This window comes from Nyctereutes procyonoides, unplaced genomic scaffold (assembly GCF_905146905.1).
Source record: "Nyctereutes procyonoides isolate TBG_1078 unplaced genomic scaffold, NYPRO_anot_genome, whole genome shotgun sequence".
NCBI lineage: Eukaryota > Metazoa > Chordata > Mammalia > Carnivora > Canidae > Nyctereutes > Nyctereutes procyonoides.
In genome coordinates this window covers 64,203,986-64,224,480 of record NW_026575046.1, presented here as the reverse complement: position 1 = coordinate 64,224,480, position 20,495 = coordinate 64,203,986, and the positions used below count along the sequence as shown (strand labels likewise).

The following is a 20,495-nucleotide window of genomic DNA, read 5'->3' as shown; positions in this document are numbered from 1 at the left end:
TGGAAACTAAAACTCTAATGATCCATGTTTATTAATATACATACTTTCAAATGTTGCAATGTTAAGAGCCAGCTTGAAGGGGCTCCCACTGGTCAAATCAGAGACAATTGGGGCATCAAAATAAACAATAATAATGGATTACAATCCATTGAGTAAAACAGGAATCTAAAGTTCACACTGATGTAAATAAGTGGAGAGAAAGAAAAGCTCTAATAGTAAAATGCTAATCCAAAAAAAGCAGAGGAAATGATGGAAACAGAGAACTACCTTTGGCACCCATTACAGAGATGGATGATTCAGGCAGGGTCTTCAGTGGATACTGAAGGTTGGTGGGAGGAGGTTTGAGGAGAAGAGGATATTGGCATTATTTTGGAGTACTAATCAATTACAAAGGAGAAATGGTAAAATGAAGAAACCAACAAGATCATGTGATTAAGGTTAATCACCAGGGTTGGGAGGAGTCTACACTGCATGCCTCCTGTTGGTATTCACTGGGAAAAGCAATGCATCATTTTGTGGTATTCCTGCTATCAGGTTGTAGGCCGTCCTACAAATAAGTGAAAATAAATGCTGTACTCTTTGAAATTGTTACAGACATAAAGATGGGGAACTATTCCAAATTAAAGGAGTCTGAAGATACATGACAACTAAATGCAAAATGTATTCCTATTTGGTATTTTGGACCAGAGAAGAGACATTGTTGGGAAAATTTGAATGGGCTCTATGGATTGGATGGTACTGTACCAAAAATGATTTCCTGATTTGGAAGGTTGTTTTTGTGTACGACTGTCCCTATTTAGGGGAAAATACACAACAGAGTGTTTAGGAGACATAGAACATCATGTCTATAGTTTGCTCTGTCAACCCTCAAAATGTCCAGAAAAAATAAAAGAACGTATGCACGTGCATATGCACACACATATAAAGTGAGCAATGAAGCAATAAAATGTTAACTATATGAGAATCTGGGTGAAAATGACATGGAAATTCTTTGCACTGTTTTTGGCAACTTTTCTGTACATTTGCAATTATTTCAAAACAAGTTATGACACACACACATACCACGTCCATGGAAACATGAGGATACAGAATTACCAGAGCCAAATTTTAAAAATAAATTTTATTCCTGCTATAAACATATTAAAATTATAAAAATTAAGATCTTTTAAGGTTGCAGTATACATGTAATAAAAAAAAAAAAGTAGACCTATGAAACTATTGAGTAAGGCATTGCTTTCTGAATTTTTTTCCCAGGTGAGGGCTGAGAGTAAATGTGCATCAAGACAGCCACCCTATCTTGCTCATGAAATATTTTTTTACCTAATAAGTGAGGGTTAGGGGCAAGTCTTCGCTTGGGAACTGTTCTAGATCACTCATGATGGGTCGGCAAAAAAGGATAAGTAACAGGTGTCACTTCCTTAAACATAATTAATCATTGTCACGAGACAATGACACTGTAGAGGGCCTGAGGGCAAAACCTTGTGTTGTAGTTCGTTTATTCTCCTGGAGTGCTTAGCTAGCCACTCTGAATTTCCTATAGTCCTTAAAAAGAAAGGCATTCAAATGTTTTTTGACTGATTGAAAACATCAACCTCATAATAAAACATGGAAAAGACCGTCTTTAATACAACAGTACTGAGAGTCAGAATTAAATCATCTGCATATACAAGCCAATTTGGGGGCAAAAAGAAGCTCTAATATCTAATAGATAAAAAAATTCAAAGGTTTCAAAGACCTCCACACTAAATGACTCACTATCCCAACAAATTCCTTTCTTGTTACTCCAAAACCATTTTCTAATCAGCTAATCTATTATTTACAGTCAATTTATTGCCAATAGCATGCAATAATACAATCAAATATATTGCTTGCTCACCTTCAAGTTGACTTAGAGTCAATACCATCACTATCAACATCCCAGATGGATTTTTTGCAGAAATTGACAAGTTGATTCTAAAATTTGCATGGAAATGGCCAAAATAGCCAACACAATCTTGAAAAAGAACATAGCTGGAGGACTTATACTTCGCAATTTCTAACTTATACAAAGTTACAGTTATCAAATAAGTATAGCTTAATCAAGGCATAAGGATAAATGTATAGACAAATGGGATGGAATTGAGAATTCAGAAATATAACTTTGTATTTATGGTCCATGAATTCTGGCAAGAGTGCCATGACCATTCAATGGGGAAAGAACAGTCTTTTCAACAGATAATGAATGATAGGGCAATCATATATGCAAAATGAAGAAACTGGACACCTACTTCACCATATATAAAAATGAACTAAAAATGTCAAAGACCTAAATATAAGAGCTAACACCATAAAAATATTAGAAGACAACATATGGGTAAATCATGTTAAGCCTTCATTAGATAACGATTTGACATGACACTGAAGGCACAAGTGACCAAAGAATAGAAAAATTGGACTTCATCAGAATTTTAGTTTTGTGCATTAAAGGAGATCATCAAGAAAGTTAAAAAGGAGTATCTGGGGCAGCCCCAGTGGCGCAGTGGTTTGTCGCCACCTGCAGCACGGGGTGTGATCCAGGAGACCCGGGATTGGGTCCCATGTTGGGCTCCCTGCATGAGGCCTGCTTCTCCCTCTGCCTGTGTCTCTACCTCTCTCTCTGTTTCTATGAATGAACAAAAAACCAAAACAACAACAACAAAAAAAGGAGTATCTGGTAGGCTCAGTCAGTAGGGCATGAAACTCTTAATCTTGGGGTTCTGAGTTTGAACACCATGTTGGGCATAGATTACTTAAAAATTTTTTTTAAAAGAGTAAAAAGGCAATCCACAGAATAGGAGAAAATATTTATAAATCTGTATTTAGTGGCTGTATCATTCATTTTTTGTGTTTATGTTTTTCTATCTTAAAAAACTTTTCTGACTGGAAAGTGACTTCGTCCTCCCTGGTAAGCTCATTCACAGAGAATGCAAAGGTCCCAGCAAGGAGCATGCCTTTAATCAAACCAGAGTCATACCTCCTATATCAGGCCTTCACCCCAGAAGGCTATATTATTCTGCCTTAATTATCCCAGGGCCAGTTATGAGGACATTAGAGACTACCCAACTAGCCCAAATACTACCAAAACTATTCAAACTAGCTGATACTTAACTGTTTATCCTGTCCTGCTTTGCCTTTCCAGAAACCACAATAAAGATCATGGCCTAAGCATTCCCCTGGGCCTCCAGACTGCCCTGGAGTCTTTACCATGTGGCCCAGTGAGTGCAGTACCTCTTGTCTCTAGGATGTTTGAATATAATAGTTTTCCTGACCCTCTCCTGTGTCTCCTCTTGTGGCTGCACCTAAACTGATAATTTCATACAAGAGAGAACAAAAATCATATCTGATAAGGGTCTTCCATACAAAATATATAAATAACCCTTACAACTCAGTAATACAGAGATAAATAACGCAATTTTTAAATGGACAAAGTACTAATACTTTTGACAAGACATTTTTCCAAAGATATGCAAATAGCCAATAAGCACAAGAAAATAAGTCATTAAGAAAATGCACATCAAAGCCACAAGGAGAGGTCACTTCACATCAACTAGAATGGCTGTAATCAAAGAGACAGATAGTGATAGTGTTGGGTTAGGATGAAGAGAAACTGGAAGCTGGGTTCACTGAGGGGTAGGACTGTAAAATGCAGCTGTTTTGGAAAATAGTTTGGCAGATCCTCAAAAAGTTAAACATAAGGGTACTTTATGATCCAGCAACTCCACTCCTAGTTCTAAAGCCAAGGGAACTGAAAACACATGTCCACACAAAAACTTGTACATGAATGTTCACAGCAGCATTAATCATAATGGACAAAAGATAAAAACAACCCAAATGCCCATCAACTGATGCATGGACAAAAAAATGTATATCCTTATAGTGGACTCTTCAGCCATAAAACAAAATGAAGTATTGACTCACCTACAACACAGATGAACCTTAAAAACACTATGCTAATTGAATGAAACCAAACACAAAGGGCCACATACTAAATGATTCCATTCATATGAAAAGTCCAAAATAGGCAAATTCGTAGAAACAGAAAGATTAGTGATTGCTAGGAGATGGACAAGAGGAAGTAGAATGAGGAGTGACTACTGGTAGGCCTAATGTTTCTTTTTGGACGATGAAAATACTCAAAATTGATTATGATGATGATCGCAGAAATTTGTGAATATGCTAAAAACCAGAGGTGTATATACACTTTAAAAAGGTGAATGGTATAGGATTTATTTCTCAATTTTCAAAGTTTAAAAATATATTGTTCCTATCTTTTTCTTTCCTTAATACCTTATCCTGACTTCTGGTATTTACCAAAGCCCGTCACTGTTACTTTTTCAAAATCCACATCAAACTGGAACTTTTTCAATAAAACTATAAAAAAGTAATTAACATCCATCCCATTATCCTGTCCATGTTGTACATAGGTCTACCTCTCTTAGAGTAAGGTTGTACAGTTGTACATAGGTCTCTACAGTTGTACATAGGTCTACCTCTCTTAGTATATGTGCTGCCGAAGCGAGCACAGGTCTACCTCTCTTAGAGTAAGGTTGTATCTTATGCCACCTTACATGCCCCTTAATATTTACACAAAACTAATGTTCTTTGAATTATAATTGATATTTACTATTCTCAATTCTTGGTACAGTCGTTCGCCAAATCTGTTAAATTTCTGCTTTGTGTTGGGGAGCTTCACACAAAGAACAAATAGGGTTCTCATACTCAGCAGAATTTATAATCTAATATTTACAATTTTTTGTATCGTAATTTTTGTTTAGAACCCCTAGTATATTTAAAACCTCCTTTTGTATTTCTGACTACCCATTATAATGCTCAATATACTCAATAAGTAATTGCTCAGTAGTGGGGATAAACCAATGAGTTTTGTAATGATACGGCTACATCACTAACTGAGCTCCTGAACTACTACTCCAAAGAGCTAGCATCCAATTTTCCCAATACTATAAGTTTCATTCACTAATTGAGTACACCTCCTGTATGTCAAGCTTCACTTTCTTGAATCATGATTAAATTGCAACTAATTTTTAAAGTTTTCTTATTTTTTTTAAACCAAGGGCCAATAAAGACCCTTAGGGAGTTTTAGTAGACATAAAAGTAGGCTATATATTATTTATATTTATGCATCTAAACATATAATCCCTTTTTAAAAAGTTGCTACAGGAATACTCATCCTTTTTCCACGTGAAAGTTTAGCATTTATAAATATAGAATGACAATTTATGTAATATAAGATGCAAATTACTCTTATAGGTTAAAGAGCTGAATCTTTAAAAAAGTAATACAGTTTTGACATACTACCAACTATAACTGTCCAATGGACCTACTAAGGTTTTGGAACTTAGTGAACTTTGGAACTTTTTGAAAACTAAAAGTTTTCAGCAACTTTTTCTTTTATTCAGCTTTATTACACAGAATTAGAGATTGTTGTGATATTTATTTTTTTGTGATATTTATTTGGGATTCTGATTAGAATAAGAACAGTGAAAATTATGCCTTATAAACATTGCATTATTACTACCATCATTGTGATATTGCTTCACATTGATTGTAGAGGAAAAAAATAAGAATTAAGGCAATAACCACATGTGCAAACCAAGCACAATACCCTGACACAGTCCTTAGTAAAAAGCTCTTTTGGTTAGGTGATGGTTGATATTGCTGCATGCAGATCAGTCATTGAAGGATATGCTTCATTTATCTAGAAAATCTCTCCTACTGGCCCACGATAGCCAGAAGAAGCTTTCGGTAATCTCCACTCGTGTCACTTGCAATCATTGTGCCCAGGGTCTTCTGATACATCTGACTGAACGTCTGTTTTATTTGTACAAGATCAATCTGCATGCAAGAGATATTTTTGATGTTAGAAAAAAGCTGTTAAGAGGAAACTGATATTTATTAGAATTATTCTTTATTTTTATTTTATTTTTTTTTAAGATTTTATGTATTTATTCATAAACAGAGAGAGAGAGGCAGAAACACAGGCAGAGGGAGAAGCAGGCTCCATGCAGGGAGCCCGACGCGGGACCAGATCCTGGGTCTCCAGGACCACACCCCAGGCTGCAGGCAGCACCAAACCGCTGCGCCACCGAGGCTGCCCAGAATTATTCTTTAATAGTGAAAAGAACCTAATTCTAGGGATCCCTGGGTGGCGCAGCGGTTTGGCGCCTGCCTTTGGCCCAGGGCGCGATCCTGGAGACCCGGGATCGAATCCCACGTCAGGCTCCCGGTGCATGGAGCCTGCTTCTCCCTCTGCCTATGTCTCTGCCTCTCTCTCTCTCTCTGTGACTATCATAAATAAATAAATTTTTTAAAAAAAAAAAAGAACCTAATTCTAAATCAAAGCAGAGGGGGCGGAAAACACCAAGTGACTGACATCTCAGAGCTAGCATTCTTACCACTGCTAGCATCACCCAGAGAAGGGCTAATTCACTGTTGTGTAAAGATACTATGAATAAGGGTGGTACTAGTTTCATCTATTATCCCCAAAATATTGGTCAGTTAAAAACCATTAAAAAGGGACACCAGGGTGGCTCAGTGGTTGAGTGTCTGCCTTTGGCTCAGGTCATGATCCAAGGATCCTAGGATCCAGTCCTGCATCGGGCTCCCCACAGGGAGCCTACTTAGGTCTCTGCCTCTCTGTGTCTTTCATGAGTAAATAAAATCTTAAAAATAAATAAATAAATAAATAAATAAACAAACAAACAAACAAACCACATAAAAAAATTGATAGGATGGTTACTCTTAAAAACACAAAAAATAACAAGTGCCTGCAAGGATGTGGAGAGACAGGAATCCTTGTGCGTTGCTGGTAGGAATGTAAAACAGGGCAGCTGCTGTAGAAAAGGTTTGGTGACTCCCAAAAAAATTAAAATATAACTACCATATATATGATATAGCAGTTCCACTTCCAGGTATATACACATACGAAAAAACAAGGACTTGAAAGCAAGAACTCAAGCAAATATATGTACAACTATGTTTACAATAGGCAAAAAGTGAAAGCAACCCTAGTGTCTACTGACAGATTTATTCATCTACAGATGGTGGTGTATACATACAATGGTACATTATTTAGCCTTAAAAAAGAAATTCTGACACATGCTACAACCATGGATGAACACTGAAAATGTTATGCTAAGTGAAAGAAGCCACTCACAAATGGATAAATACTGTATGATTCCATTTATCCAAGGTACCTAGAGTAGTCAAATTCATAGGAAGAGAAAGCAGAATGTTGCCAGGGGCTGGGGAGAAAGGAGAATGGTGAATTATTATATAATGAGTATGGATTTTCAGTTTTACAAGGTGAAAAAGTTGTGGTGGTAATGATTGTACAATGTGAATGTACTTAATTTAAGCCACTGGAATGCATACTTTAAAATGGTTAAAATGTTAAGTTTCAGGTTGTGTATATTTTATGCTTTAAAGAAAAGATTGTGCTTAGAAAATTTAGGTCTAAGTACAAATTAGGTTTTTTAAAACACCGTATGATGGTGATCTTTTGAAAATGATTTACCTTCTCTAATTTAGTAGCATGTTTTCTTTTAAAAAGAAGTCCAATAAATATATAAAGTCAAAGAAAGGAAAGCATTTGAGGTATATTTAGGTAAAGAGAAAAAGATAAATTTTTAAAACTTGTTTTGTAATTAAAAGACATGCTAAATTTCAAGAATTTTTGTATCCAATAGGATTAATCTTTCATATAACTTTTTACATTAGCAAAATAAAAAAGATAAACACTTTTCCAACTTAGCATAAATCAGTATTCTCTGCAGACCTTCTCAAGTAGGAAAATCTCTTGGCACTGGACATACGGAGACAGTGGTCTGTTTCACTAACTCAATCCTCTCGCACAGGATGAATAAACACTACTTTACACAGCTTCTACTAGCAGTGCTAAAGTGAGCTCTTTCTGAACACCATTCCTAATGACCAGCTGAGGAACTTTTAGGAAATGAACATTCAAAATAAAGTAAGATCAGGGGTGCCTGGGTGGCTCAGTCAGTTAAGTATCCTAACTCTTGATTTCAGCCCAGGTCACAATCCTAGGATTCTGAGATCAAGCCCTGCAAGGATTCGTACTCAGGAGGAGTACGAGGTTTAAAGGCTCTCTCCCTCCATCTCTCCCCCAACTTGTGTGCTCTTTCTCTCTCAAATAAATAAATAAATCTTAAAAAAAAAAAAAAGAAAATCAAGTAGGATCAGACAAGAAAAGATAGCCTCACCTCACTTCGAGTGACCACAATCCTGACCAGGGTGGAGTCATCTGTGCCAGCACCTTTCATAGAATAGTAGAGCCTCTCAGCAAAGAAGGCGGGGCGGTTCAGGGCACATTGCACTGCAAATTAGAGATGCTTTACACATGACGCCTTAACAAAGGTATCCATGCTCCAGCTTCATTTAACACTTTTAGCCGCCTTTGATCCTTATCATCTCAGAAATCTTGATTTTTCTCAGCATCCATCTATCTTTCTAGCTGTCAGACAGGTTACCTTTCATTCTAGAGGATTCCCTTTAGCCAATAAATCCCATTATTTTTTCCTCCATCGATGTAATACCTTAGATTCCTTACATTTTCCCCTCCTTCAAGTGAAAAAATATGTAGCAACTGAATCCTGGTAATATCTTATGTAAAAGAAATAATAACTGAAATCTGAGTTCTTGATGTCAAATATATCATTTGGGTGACAGAAGGATAAGAGATACATTCTAATATAAAAAACAGAATGTGAGGGAGGCCAGGTGGCTTAGTGGTTTAGCTTTAGCGCTGCCTTCAGCCCAGGGTGGAGTCCTGGGATGGAGTCCCACGTCAGGCTCCCCTGCATGGAATCTGCTTATCTCTCTGCCTGTGTCTGTGCCTCCTCTCTCTCATGAATAAATAAATAAATAAAATCTTAAAAAAAAAAAAACCAGATGTGAGCCAAAATTTGAAAATGTTAATAAGTCTGATACGTTTTCTTTCTGGAAAATTAACTTAGCAGAGTCTCTTCCTGCAGATGGCAGAGATATACTAACTGTACATTATTGCTTTAAGTACAATTACTATAGTAATATTTATAGGACACTCAACTAATAACAATGTGTTACTAATAACTCTCTTTAGTCATATATTCTCCATAAGAATTAAATTCCCATTTCTTTAAGGGACATCTCAAAGAACACCAGAAACTGGAATTTTTTATTTCAAAGGGAAAAGAGTCTCAATGGACTGAATATTTGAAAGATCAGTTTTTTGGGGGGCACTGGCTGGCTCAGTCAGTGGAGCATGTGACTTGATCTCAGAGTTGTGAGTTCAAACCATATGTTGGGTGGAAAGATTATACATAAACTAAAAAAAAAAAAAGTTTTTTTTTTTTTTTTTTTTTTTTTTTTTTTTTTTTTTTTTTGTGGGGACACCTGGGTGTCTCAGTCAGTTAAGCACTTGCCTTTAGTTCAGGTCATGATCCCAGGGTCCTGGGATTGAGCCCCATATTGGGCTCCCTGCTCAGTAGTGAGTCTGCCTCTCCCTCTGTCCTTCCCTCTGCTCAGGCTCTCTTGTTAAATAAATAAATATTTTTTAAATGTGTTTTTTGGGGAGCTCAAAATGAGGCTTTGTATGGTGGCACTTGTAGTTCTTTAGGGCTTTCCCATTCACTTTAATGGAAATGTTATATCTGCTGTAATTCTTGCTTAGTCCTCATGAAGGGCATACAGAATAAAGACCAAATAATTCCAAAACAATCCTTTTTGATCACACCACCACCATTCATAGGGAACTGTATATAAAAACATAGGATTAGTTCTGCCTAAGCAGATTCCCAGGAGGCTACAGCTATATTATCATCACTTAATGGTAACAACTATTACCATCTACAAATAAAATAAAAGCAAAACATAAAAGTATCTTACAGATAGTCTTTAAACCACTTTCAACATTTCCAGAAAATTCACGGGCAACACTACTTAGCAAATCTCGATTAGCCACCTGCAAACAAAAAGTACAAGGGTTAAAATATTTTCACAACTTAAAACTGAAACCAAACCTTTAAAAGAAAAGCTCATACCCTGGAATAAGCCTCCACAGTAGCTTTCAGCTGAGGAAAGCTTCTTGTGGCAAGAATCATGTTAAAGCAAGATTCATCTGTCCCAAGTCTCCCCTCACCAGCTTGATAGAGACGTTGAGCATCTTCCTGAGCCAACTGGTGGTTAACATTTTGGTTCTCATCACGATTTCCCTGCAACAGAGGAAGGCAGGAATTGGAAAATATGATACAAGTTCTATTAAAAATTTTTTAACAGTGTAGTCACTTTGGGACTTAAAGGGACAATTTGTTAGAGATTAATGCATAAAGTTTGCCATGCATATCTTCATTTCCAAAGAACCTATACTAGTGTAACTAGTACTTTATTATACCACCAACTATGGAGTTTATAATATTTGATCATGGTTTAATGAGGTTATATTAAAATGAGAGGTTTTCGGGGCATTAAAGACAGAGTTAAACCAGAAAAGTTTCTGTAAAAAATTATTTATATACATACATACGTGTACACACACACACACAACCCCTCCCCCACACAAAAAGAAAAACTTCTCTACTAGGAGATATAAACTCTCACGCAAATGAAGAAATTATAATCCTCCTTAGCTGGGATTTAAGATCAATATGCAGTATACTGAGTTCCACTTTGCATTCATTCATGCAGCTAAAAGGTATAGGGCACTTGTTTTGTGTGAGGCTGTATTAGTCAGGGTTCTCCAGAGAAAGTGAACCAACAGGATGTGCTAGGTGGTAGGGACACAAGAAAGACAAGGTCCCTGCCCTCAAAGGATTTAGATCATATGTAATATGGAAGCTTCATGAATCTCCTTTCCTTTAGCCAAGTGTAGTCTTAATATGTAAGTTTTATTTTAAATACATAACATAAAAATGACACATAAGCTTTTTAGAAAAAGCTGTAAATAACTCCAGTTCTGCTGGACTGTGCCAATTTGTGTATCAAACTCTTCCCTGGAAAGGGGAAGGAGAGAGCCAGAGAGGAAGCTCTAGGCCAGAACGAGAGTAAAGCTTACATGGGCATTTGGTTTCTCTCAAAAATAGAAACACAAACCCAAAAGAAGGAAAGGCTGCCCTCTAGAGTCTCTGTGTCTGTCTGAGGAACAAAATGGAAAGGTATTCCTTGAAGGTGAGACGCTGTATTCTGAGGAGTACTGGGCAGAAGAAATATGCAGAAGCATATTCTAAATGGAAGACTAAAGAGAGCACATGAAAAGATGTTCAGGAAAAGCTTCCCAGATGACTGCCTGCCTTTGGACTCAGACACACAACACCAGTAGCATTTTCCTGGGAAGCCATTCCTCTGCTCACTCCCTGTAAGAGGTCGCTTTACTTTGTAAAGTAGCTGGGCCTTGAATTCTGCATAAAGAGACTCAGAACCTCATAAAAAGTCTTAATAATCATTTTTTAGTGTTAAGTCTCTGTTCCTGCTTTTGTTGTCTTGTTATTGTTTTTAAATGCTAATCTACTCCCTTATTCTGTTAGTCCACGGTGGGGAAATTCAGTTTCTTCCCACCCATTTGCTTTATTTTCTCATTTCCACATCCACTAACTGCTGCACACGGTTCTTGGCAACTATCTCCCTTTGCTCTGAACAGCCGCCTCTATTTTCAGATCCCTCCAGAGTGTCCAACCTTGTGACTAGCAGGATAGCCAATAGCTCCTGATACTGAACCAGTGTGCTGGTCTTCAAATAAACCATCATCTCATTCTGTGTGTTTAATATCATCCCAAATACTCTATTTGGAGAGTTTTCTGTCACTACTCCAGCACATCTGGGAAATCAGAATAAGGGATGGTGCTAATCACAACATTATTATGAAGTGTGAGAAATGTTTCTGCACTTCTATCTCTCCTCATAGTTTCCACCTCCTATAGCACTTCCATGGCAGTCCTGCATATTTTCAACTGATGGTCCAATTTAACTGACAGTACAATGCTAAGCTTAGAAGTACAAGATTCTTCCCAGCCTAAAATACAGAGCCTCAACTTGATTTCTGATTCCATATACCTTTAAAGAGGTTAATTTCTAATCTCTTACAAAAGCCAGATCTGCATAAATAAATCTCAATTGTGACTATAAAGAAATTTGTACATTGGAGTCTGTGTTAAGAATTCCTAAAGATGGCAACATTCCAAGTAGGCTAAATACTAAAAAGAGTAAATATGCTCATTGATAGCAGAAAGAATGTTCCCTCCAACATATATTCATGCTATACTCACCTGGCACATGGATACAAGTAAACGTTCAAAATGCCCTGATGTGTCTGACCTAATGTCCTTTTCAAGGTCTCGTCCAAATTCTGATTGATAACATCTGACAATCTCTCGGATTTCCTGATTTGTTCTTGTGCACAAAATTTCAATCAATACACGTTCCTGAGTTCCTGCTCCCTATATGAAATGAAGAAAGGAAGAATTATACAAAAGAAAACCACAGGGCGCGATCCTGGGGTCCCGGGATCGAGTCCCGCATTGGGCTCCCGGCGTGGAGCCTGCTTCTTCCTCTGCCTGTGTCTCTGCCTCTATGTCTATCATAAATAAATAAACTATTAAAAAAAAAAAAAAAAGAAAACCAAAAATCACTGGAAGTAATTAAATCTTACTATTCTATCAAATATTTCTTTGGCCTCCAGACCTAAAAAGCTCTATATATTCAGATGATATGATGTATTGATTTAGCTGTACATTCAAAACTGCCATAATTTGTGGGGTTTAACATTTGAAATAGGATAAAAATATATAAAGTAAATGACATACAGTACCTTCATTGCATTCCGTAAACTCCAGGCATCATAATATGTAGATGGCATGAATAGGGCAAGGATCAGTTCTTCCATATTTCCACTTAACTCTGATTTAAGGTCTTTGATTAAATCCTGTTTAATTACAAATACAAACTAAGTATGAGTGCTCTCCAAATTTTGTTGCTTAAATTTTTTAAGAAAAATACGGAAAAATGGAATCAAATTGCTTTATGAAAACCTAAATTTCAAATCTGAATAGCATATACTAGAAACAAGTAAATATATACATTTAAAGTTTGTTACACTTTAGATGTATTTTTTTAAATTTGAAATTAATTAACGTAGTGTATTACTAGTTTCAGGGGTAGAGTTTAGTGATTCATCAGTTGCATCTAACACCCAGTGCTCATTACATCAAGTGCCTTTCTTAATGTTCATCACCCAGTTACCCCAGTTCATCCCCCTGGGGGCCTCTCCTCGAGCAACCCTCAGTTTGTTTCTACAGTTAGAGTCTTCTATGGTTTGACTCCCTTTCTGATTTCATCTTACTTTATTTTGCCCTCCCTGTACCTATGTTCACCTGTTCTGTTTCTTAAAGTCTACATATGAGTGGGGCACCTGGGTGGTACAGTGGTTGAGCATCTGCCTTTGGCTCAACTCATGATCCTGGGGTCCTGGAATCGAGTCCCACATCTGGCTCCCCATTCTCCCTCTGCCTATGTCTCTGCCTCTCTCTCTGTCTCTCATGAATAACTTTTTTAAAAAGTCTACATATGAATGAAATCATATGGTATTTGCCTTTCTCTGATTGACCTTCTAGTTCCATTCATGTCATTGCAAATGTTAAGGTTTCATTTTTTTTAATGGCCAATACTCCATTGTATATATACATATATACACAAACACTCCACATCATCTTTATCCATTTATCCATCAATGGACATCTAGGCTCTTTCCATATTTTGGCTATCGTGGACATTGTTGCTATAAACACTGGGGTTCAGGTGCCCTTTGGAGTCACTACATCACATTTGTATCCTTTGGAGAATACCTAATAGTGCAATTGCTGGGTTGTAGGGTAGCTCTATTTTAAACTTTTTGAGGGAAAAATGGGAAATTCCATACTGTTTTCCAGACTGGTCATACTAGTTTGCATTCCCACCAACAGTATAAGAGGGTTCCCCTTTCTCTACATCCCTGCCAACATTTCAAGGCCCAACTCGGGGCTCAATCCCAGGATCCTGAGATTGTGACCTGAGCAGAAGTCAAGAGTCAGCCACTTAACTGACTGAGCAATCCAGGTGCCCCTCAAGCAGACATATTTTATTCATCTACCAATAAGCACTTAAAAAAAAAGATTTTATTTATTAATTCATGAGAGACACAGAGACATAGGCAGAGGGAGAAACACGCTCCCCACAAGGAGCCTGATGTGGGACTGGATCCCAGACCCCGGGGATCATGCTCTGAGCTGAAGGCAGATACTTAACCGTAGAGCCACCCAGGTGTCCCTACCAATAAGCACTTAATAATAGATACCTACTATCCTTCTACCACTATACCAGGTACAAAAACAGACACGTGAGGGGATCCCTGGGTGGCTCAGTGGTTTAGCGCCTGCCTTTGGCCCAGGGCGTGATCCTGGAGTCCCAGGATCGAGTCCCACGTCAGGCTCCCTGCATGGAGCCTGCTTCTCCCCTGCCTGTGTCTCTGCCTCTTTCTCTCTGTGTCCCTGATGAATAAATAAATAAAATCTTAAAAAAAAAAAAGACACGTGAAATAAAGAATATAACAAAATGATAAACAGATATTTACTTAGTATAAGATACTGTTCTTGTTCTACTGTGTTCTTATTTGGAAAGATAAACATCTATAAAGAGATAATATAAGGCAACTCCAGCACCAGATGAGTAAGTGACATAAACAAACAGCAGAAAAAGCTGGAACAGGAGAAGTTAAAAGTGGGCCAGAGAACTTAGAGAAAGTTCCTAGCCCAGACCCTGAAGAGTATGTAAAAATTAGCAGGCAAAGAGGAAGAAGAAAGATATTTCAGGCAAGAGGGAAGAACACAGATGAGAAAAAGAAACATGGTTCCCAGTCTTGGCTATGCATTAAAATTATCTGTGGAATTTTTTTTAAAATTTATTTATTTATTTTTGGTAGACATAGAGAGAGAGGCAGAGACACAGGAGGAGGGAGAAGCAGGCTCCATGCCGGGAGCCTGACGTGGGACTCGATCCCGGGACTCCAGGATTGCGCCCTGGACCAAAGGTAGGTGCTAAACCACTGAGCCACCCAGGGATCCCCACTGTGGAATTTTTCTTAAAAAAAAAAAAAAAAATCCAAGTAAGCCACAAAAGACAGTAATGTAGAGGGCAAATATTCATATTCTGCATGTGTTCTTAGGTTTGAAATGGGATTATGATGTTCAGCTAAGGTTGAGAGAATCACTAGAGTGAGGCAAGAATGAGCAAAGCTTGTTTAATGAAGCAGTAAGATAACCAATTTTGTTAGAGGGGAATGTTCTCACAGATGAGTGAGTCAGAGTTGTAACAATACTCTTGTGTTATTGCCCTGAAGACCAAGCTAAAGAATGTGGATTTGATTCTGCATGCTGCGAGGAACCACTAGAAGTTTTTATGCAAGAAGATGGCACTGAAATGACAACTACCAGCAGTATGGACTGTGATGACCGAGCCTATAGATAAGAAATTTATGCTACCAGAACACTTAGATAAGAAGTAATAAAGGCTTAGACTTGAGTGGTGGATTTGAGATAGAAGACATTTTAAAAGAACCCTTCTACATATTAGATCAATGAGATATAGTCAACAACTGGATGCTAAGACAAAACAGTGGCTGGCATACAGTAGGCACTGAGTAAGTACTCACAGGCTAATTGATAAAGAAGAATGTGGAATCAAGAACTCCACAACAAATGATATTTGTATTAATTAATAGGAAGCCAAGAGAAAAGGTGGCTGTTAAAAAAAAAAAAACAGCCTGTGAATTTAGTTTTAATGATATAGGAAAAAATTTAGGAGAGCATAGCACAGGTTATATATGAACTAAAGAGATTCATAATATGGAAAATACTTTTCTTCGAGAAGCAAGCCTGATGTTGAACCCTGAGGAAATCAAGAGTTTGTATCACTTAATCAGCTTTAAGACTAAAGAAGTGGACCTGGGCCAGGCAGCAAGAATAAGGCAGAGCAGATCAGGTGAAGTGGGACAAACCAATGAACCTTTACTCCCATTCTGAGAAAAGTAAACTGGATCCAGAGAATGTCAGGAAATGCTAGGATTCCTATCTAAATGGAAAAACAATGCTACCTGGCCTACCCTTTATGTCTAAGCAATAACACTATTTAGCCACAGAATCTTGCTGGATTTTGTCACTGATCATCCAGTCAGCAAATATTTATTAAGTGGCTATTTATTATTATTCCTGTACTTGGAGCTAAAAACGCACATATGAATATGGCATGGTTTACCTGAGGGGAGCTCATGGGTTCAGGGAGTGGGCAGTGCGATTGATCAGTTATAGCAGAGGTTTTATAAAATGCTACTCGGCCACAGAGAAAGCAGGAGCAAAAATCTGCCCATAGAAATCAAAGAAATTTCAGAGTTGCTGATTTAAGGTAAATCTGGAAGAAGCTGTTTGGCATGAAGAAAAAGAGGAAAAGGTGTTCCAGGCCAAGAGAACAATGTATACCAAGCATAGAAATGTAAAAGACCATGATGTGTGCAGGGAATTGCAAGAATGGCAAGAAGTTCCATGCAATCATAATGAGGATATATTTAGAGGAGTGGAAGAAGATCCCAAACACCAAAAATAGGAGGGGCTGTAAAGTCAGTCCTTGAATCCCACTATAAAGAAGACTGAGAACCAAACTATTTCTCTATTATACTATTTTTCTATTTTATATATAAATTTGTTATCAATTATGCTATTGTGGCCATAATCTATTTTCTACTGAGCATCCATCACATATCAGACATAGTATGAAGTATGATTATGAGATCAAGGACTACTCCAGAATTAGAAAGGCTTTTAAGAGAGATAAATAGTGAACACACCACTCCGGGAGTCTCTGAAATCTAGCTGTCTCTACTTTATACCACTAGCACTAATAAAAAGATAGTATCCAATCCGACAAAAATGAAGAGTCTACAGGCCACTGTTTGTGGCCAGAAAAGAAAAAAATATATATATACCTTGCCATACATGGTCTTAAAAGCTGCTTTAATTTTTTGCCTCTGATCATTGGAACGGTTGGCCACAACGTCCACAATTGCCTGTTCGTCTGTCCCTGGAAGAACCATACATGTTTAATTAAGTAAAGATGAATTCTGTACTGGGTATTCCTTGAGGACATCTCTTAGATGTTTATAAGGTGCCTGGTGCCAGATTAAATTGAGGTATGTGCACAGGCACATAAATTTGATTTATAATATTAAGCCTATTTTTACTTTAGATTCAACTACTCAAAATTATAAATAAGATTAAAAACCTGTTTTCCTTACCAAAACCTTTCATTGCTTTCCGAAGAATTTCTGCATCTCTCATGGCATCAAAGTTGGCAGCTGGTCGGATTGTTCCTTGGGTTCCCTGAGTCATTGCGGCAGGCTGAAACAAGAGGCATAAAATCCATGTCAGTTGTTATGCTAATTATTTCATAATATAAAAATATATCAAATCATGTTGTACACCTAAAACTAATACAATGTTACACGCCACTTATACTTCAATAAAATTGGGGGGGGAGAAGCATGAACAAACATTCAACTTCCTTAATAAAAGAAATACAAATTAAAAAAAAAGTCAGGATTCTCTCCTGACAAGACAACTTAAGACCTCCTAAGACATCACTTAGGCAAAGAGGCCATGTTTAAGTTTTAAGACAAAGGATTTGAACATTTTATTATGAAGGCTCATTCTGGAACAGGCAAGAAAGACCTATCCTCTTCCTACCAAAAGACAGCTAAACACCAAACTTTCAGGAGACAAGAAAGACAAGCTTGTGAAATTAGTTACAATCTCCCTAGGTCTTGATTTCCTTCTTGGTAGGAGGAAAAAAGAGATTGATCACTGGATAGTAGTGAGATGAGCAGCAGTGTTTGATCTAAAGACAATAACACAATAAGAATTTTAGTTAGGTAGACCTTGAGCTGCCCAATAAGGTTTCAAATAAGCAATATAATTTTGGCAATATCTCTCCATTTCTTCTAACAGGCCCTCATTATCGAACATGAAAGAACTCATTTTGAACTAAGAAAAGACACAAAATGAAACAATGGTTGGAGACTTTGAGAGGTAGAATATTCTTCACTGATTATACAGGAAATAAACCAGAAAGCAAAACAGGGACTATATTGTGAAAATATAAATCTACGGGGAAATGTAAAAATCACTATAATGAATGCCATGGCAATAATTTTTCCAGAGAGAATCATCAATGGATGCTAAAATTAGCGAGTACAACTATGATGAGAACCAAGATACTTGCATAGTTTGTAACATTATGGTGGAAAACCTGGCAGACCCAAGTGATCGAAACCAATCATTGCCAATAACAGAGTAAGTCAATGATAAAAGCCTCCTGATATGGGGATTCAAGATAATTTCTGTGGTATTCCTCCCAAAACCTGACTTTAATCATGAGGAACTATCATCAGACAAACCCAAGCCAAAGAATCTCCACAAAATAACTGGTAGTACTCTTTAAAAGTGTCACGGTCATGAACAACAAAAACTGAAGCACTGTGTCCTATTAAAGGAAACAAGAGGTGGGCCTGGCTGGCTCAGTCAGTAGAGCATGTTACTCTTTATCTTAGGGTCATGAGTTCAAGGGGCACATGGGGCATAGAAATTACTAAAAATATAATAATGTAAAAATTTTTTAAGAAAAGGAAACTTAGGAAACATGACAATATATGCAATATTTCATCCTGGATTTGATCCTGAACCAGAAAAGGAGGGCATTATTGGGACAACTGGTAAATTTGAATAAGGTCTATAGGTTGGGTTATAGTATTACACCAATGTTACTTCCTGATTTTGATCATATTGTGTTTGTGTAAGAAGTTAATATTGGAGGATCTGGGTAAAGAGTATACAGAATTCTAATGTACAGTTTTTATAACTTTTTTGTAAGTCAAATTATTTCAAAATTTAAAGAATTTAAAAATTCACAGCTAGGAAACAAATAGTTTTCTTAAACTATTCAAATCAGGGCTTAAGAGAGATGGGATGAAATGAGAGGATATCCCACCACAGTTTTTTAAAACTGTATTTTAATAATATATTTCATTTAACCCATTATCTCTGAAATATCACTTAAAGATACATTCAACACCATTCCAAAATATAAAATGACTCAACTGCTTTTTAGGCAACTGAAACTGCATTTAAAGTTATATTCATTGAATACAACAATATGCCAGCAACTGCAGACACAAAGTAAATGGGGAAAAAGGGACCAGAGCGTCTTTCAGCAAAGATTTTTTTAGGGTCAATAATTTCTCTCTTACCTATTCTCTCACACCAACAATTTCTTCTAACGACTGTTCTACACTATGAAGTTTCTAAGCCAGCAATACAAGCAGAGAACCAACACATATTTGTATGGTGGTTTTAAGAAAAAACTGAAACCATTCTCAACTGCAAATATTCAAGTATAATTTTTTCTTCAATATAAGTCTTTATAGGAGCCTTATGGTATCAAGAAACTAAGAAAGTTCCTTTGATGTAACCACCTTTACTAAAATCCTAAGTAGAGCAAAAACCTTTGCTATACACTGGACTAGACAGCAACAGAAACTAACCCTTAACATGCACTATTTGAGGATTCTCATTTTCTGTTATCCTCTTCTTTCTTAAAAAACAAACTGGGGTGGGAGAGGCCTGGGTAGCGCAGTCAGTTAGGCATCCGACTCTTGGTTTCAGCTCAGGTCACGATCTCAGGGGTTGTAAGATGGAGCATAGAGCCTGCTTGAGTTTCTCTCTCCCTTTTCTCTGCCCCTTCCCCCTACCAGAGGGGATCTCTCTCAAATTAGTGGGGTGCCTGGGTGGAACATCAGTTAAACATCCAACTCTTGGTTTGGCTCAGATTATGATCTCACGGTCATGAGACTGAGCCCCAGGTCAGGCTCCCCATTCAGTAGGGAGCCTGAATTCTGCCACTCCCTAGTGTATGCTCATGTGTACCTGTGTTCTCTCTAAAATAAATCTTTTAAATCAATCTAAAAAAAAAAAATCACTCCATTTTTCATCTGTAGGGAAATATGGATGTTTCATTCTATGTTGAAAGTCTACATTTGAAGCAAATCTTCATCAAAAATACTATCCTCCAGGCATTATACTGGATTAAAAGAAATGAAAGTCTATGTTCTACAGGTCAAAACTCAAACTAGGGAAAATTTCTCAGCACAGCAAAGCCCACACTATCTGCCACCAAAAGTTCTACCCTTTGACATTTATCTGATGTCAATCTTCCTGCTGAAAAACAAAATTGGATCAATTAGGAGAGGTCACCTGGCCCATCTGCCCAACCAAGACAGAAATTTTCATCTTCCTAAACACACACACACACACACACACACACACACACACACACACACACACACACACACCCTCTACCAGAGGACTTTCAGTGATAGGGAACTCTCCTCA

At 37.3% G+C, this 20,495-nt stretch overlaps 1 protein-coding gene across 2 annotated transcripts in view; it reads right to left on the bottom strand.

The window, feature by feature from the left end:
* Positions 1-1,602: 1,602 nt before the first annotated feature.
* Positions 1,603-20,495, bottom strand: part of ANXA7 (annexin A7) — a 32,559-nt gene continuing 13,666 nt past the window's right edge. For both annotated transcript variants that reach the window (XM_055325414.1, XM_055325415.1), the window contains 8 exons: positions 17,348-17,450; positions 17,039-17,133; positions 12,839-12,952; positions 12,297-12,467; positions 10,080-10,250; positions 9,925-10,000; positions 8,262-8,374; positions 1,603-5,871 (listed from right to left, as the gene is read on the bottom strand). In XM_055325414.1, coding sequence (XP_055181389.1) covers positions 5,749-5,871; positions 8,262-8,374; positions 9,925-10,000; positions 10,080-10,250; positions 12,297-12,467; positions 12,839-12,952; positions 17,039-17,133; positions 17,348-17,450 — 966 coding nt within the window. In that variant the 3' untranslated portion in view covers positions 1,603-5,748. The remainder of the gene's footprint in view (positions 5,872-8,261; positions 8,375-9,924; positions 10,001-10,079; positions 10,251-12,296; positions 12,468-12,838; positions 12,953-17,038; positions 17,134-17,347; positions 17,451-20,495) is intronic.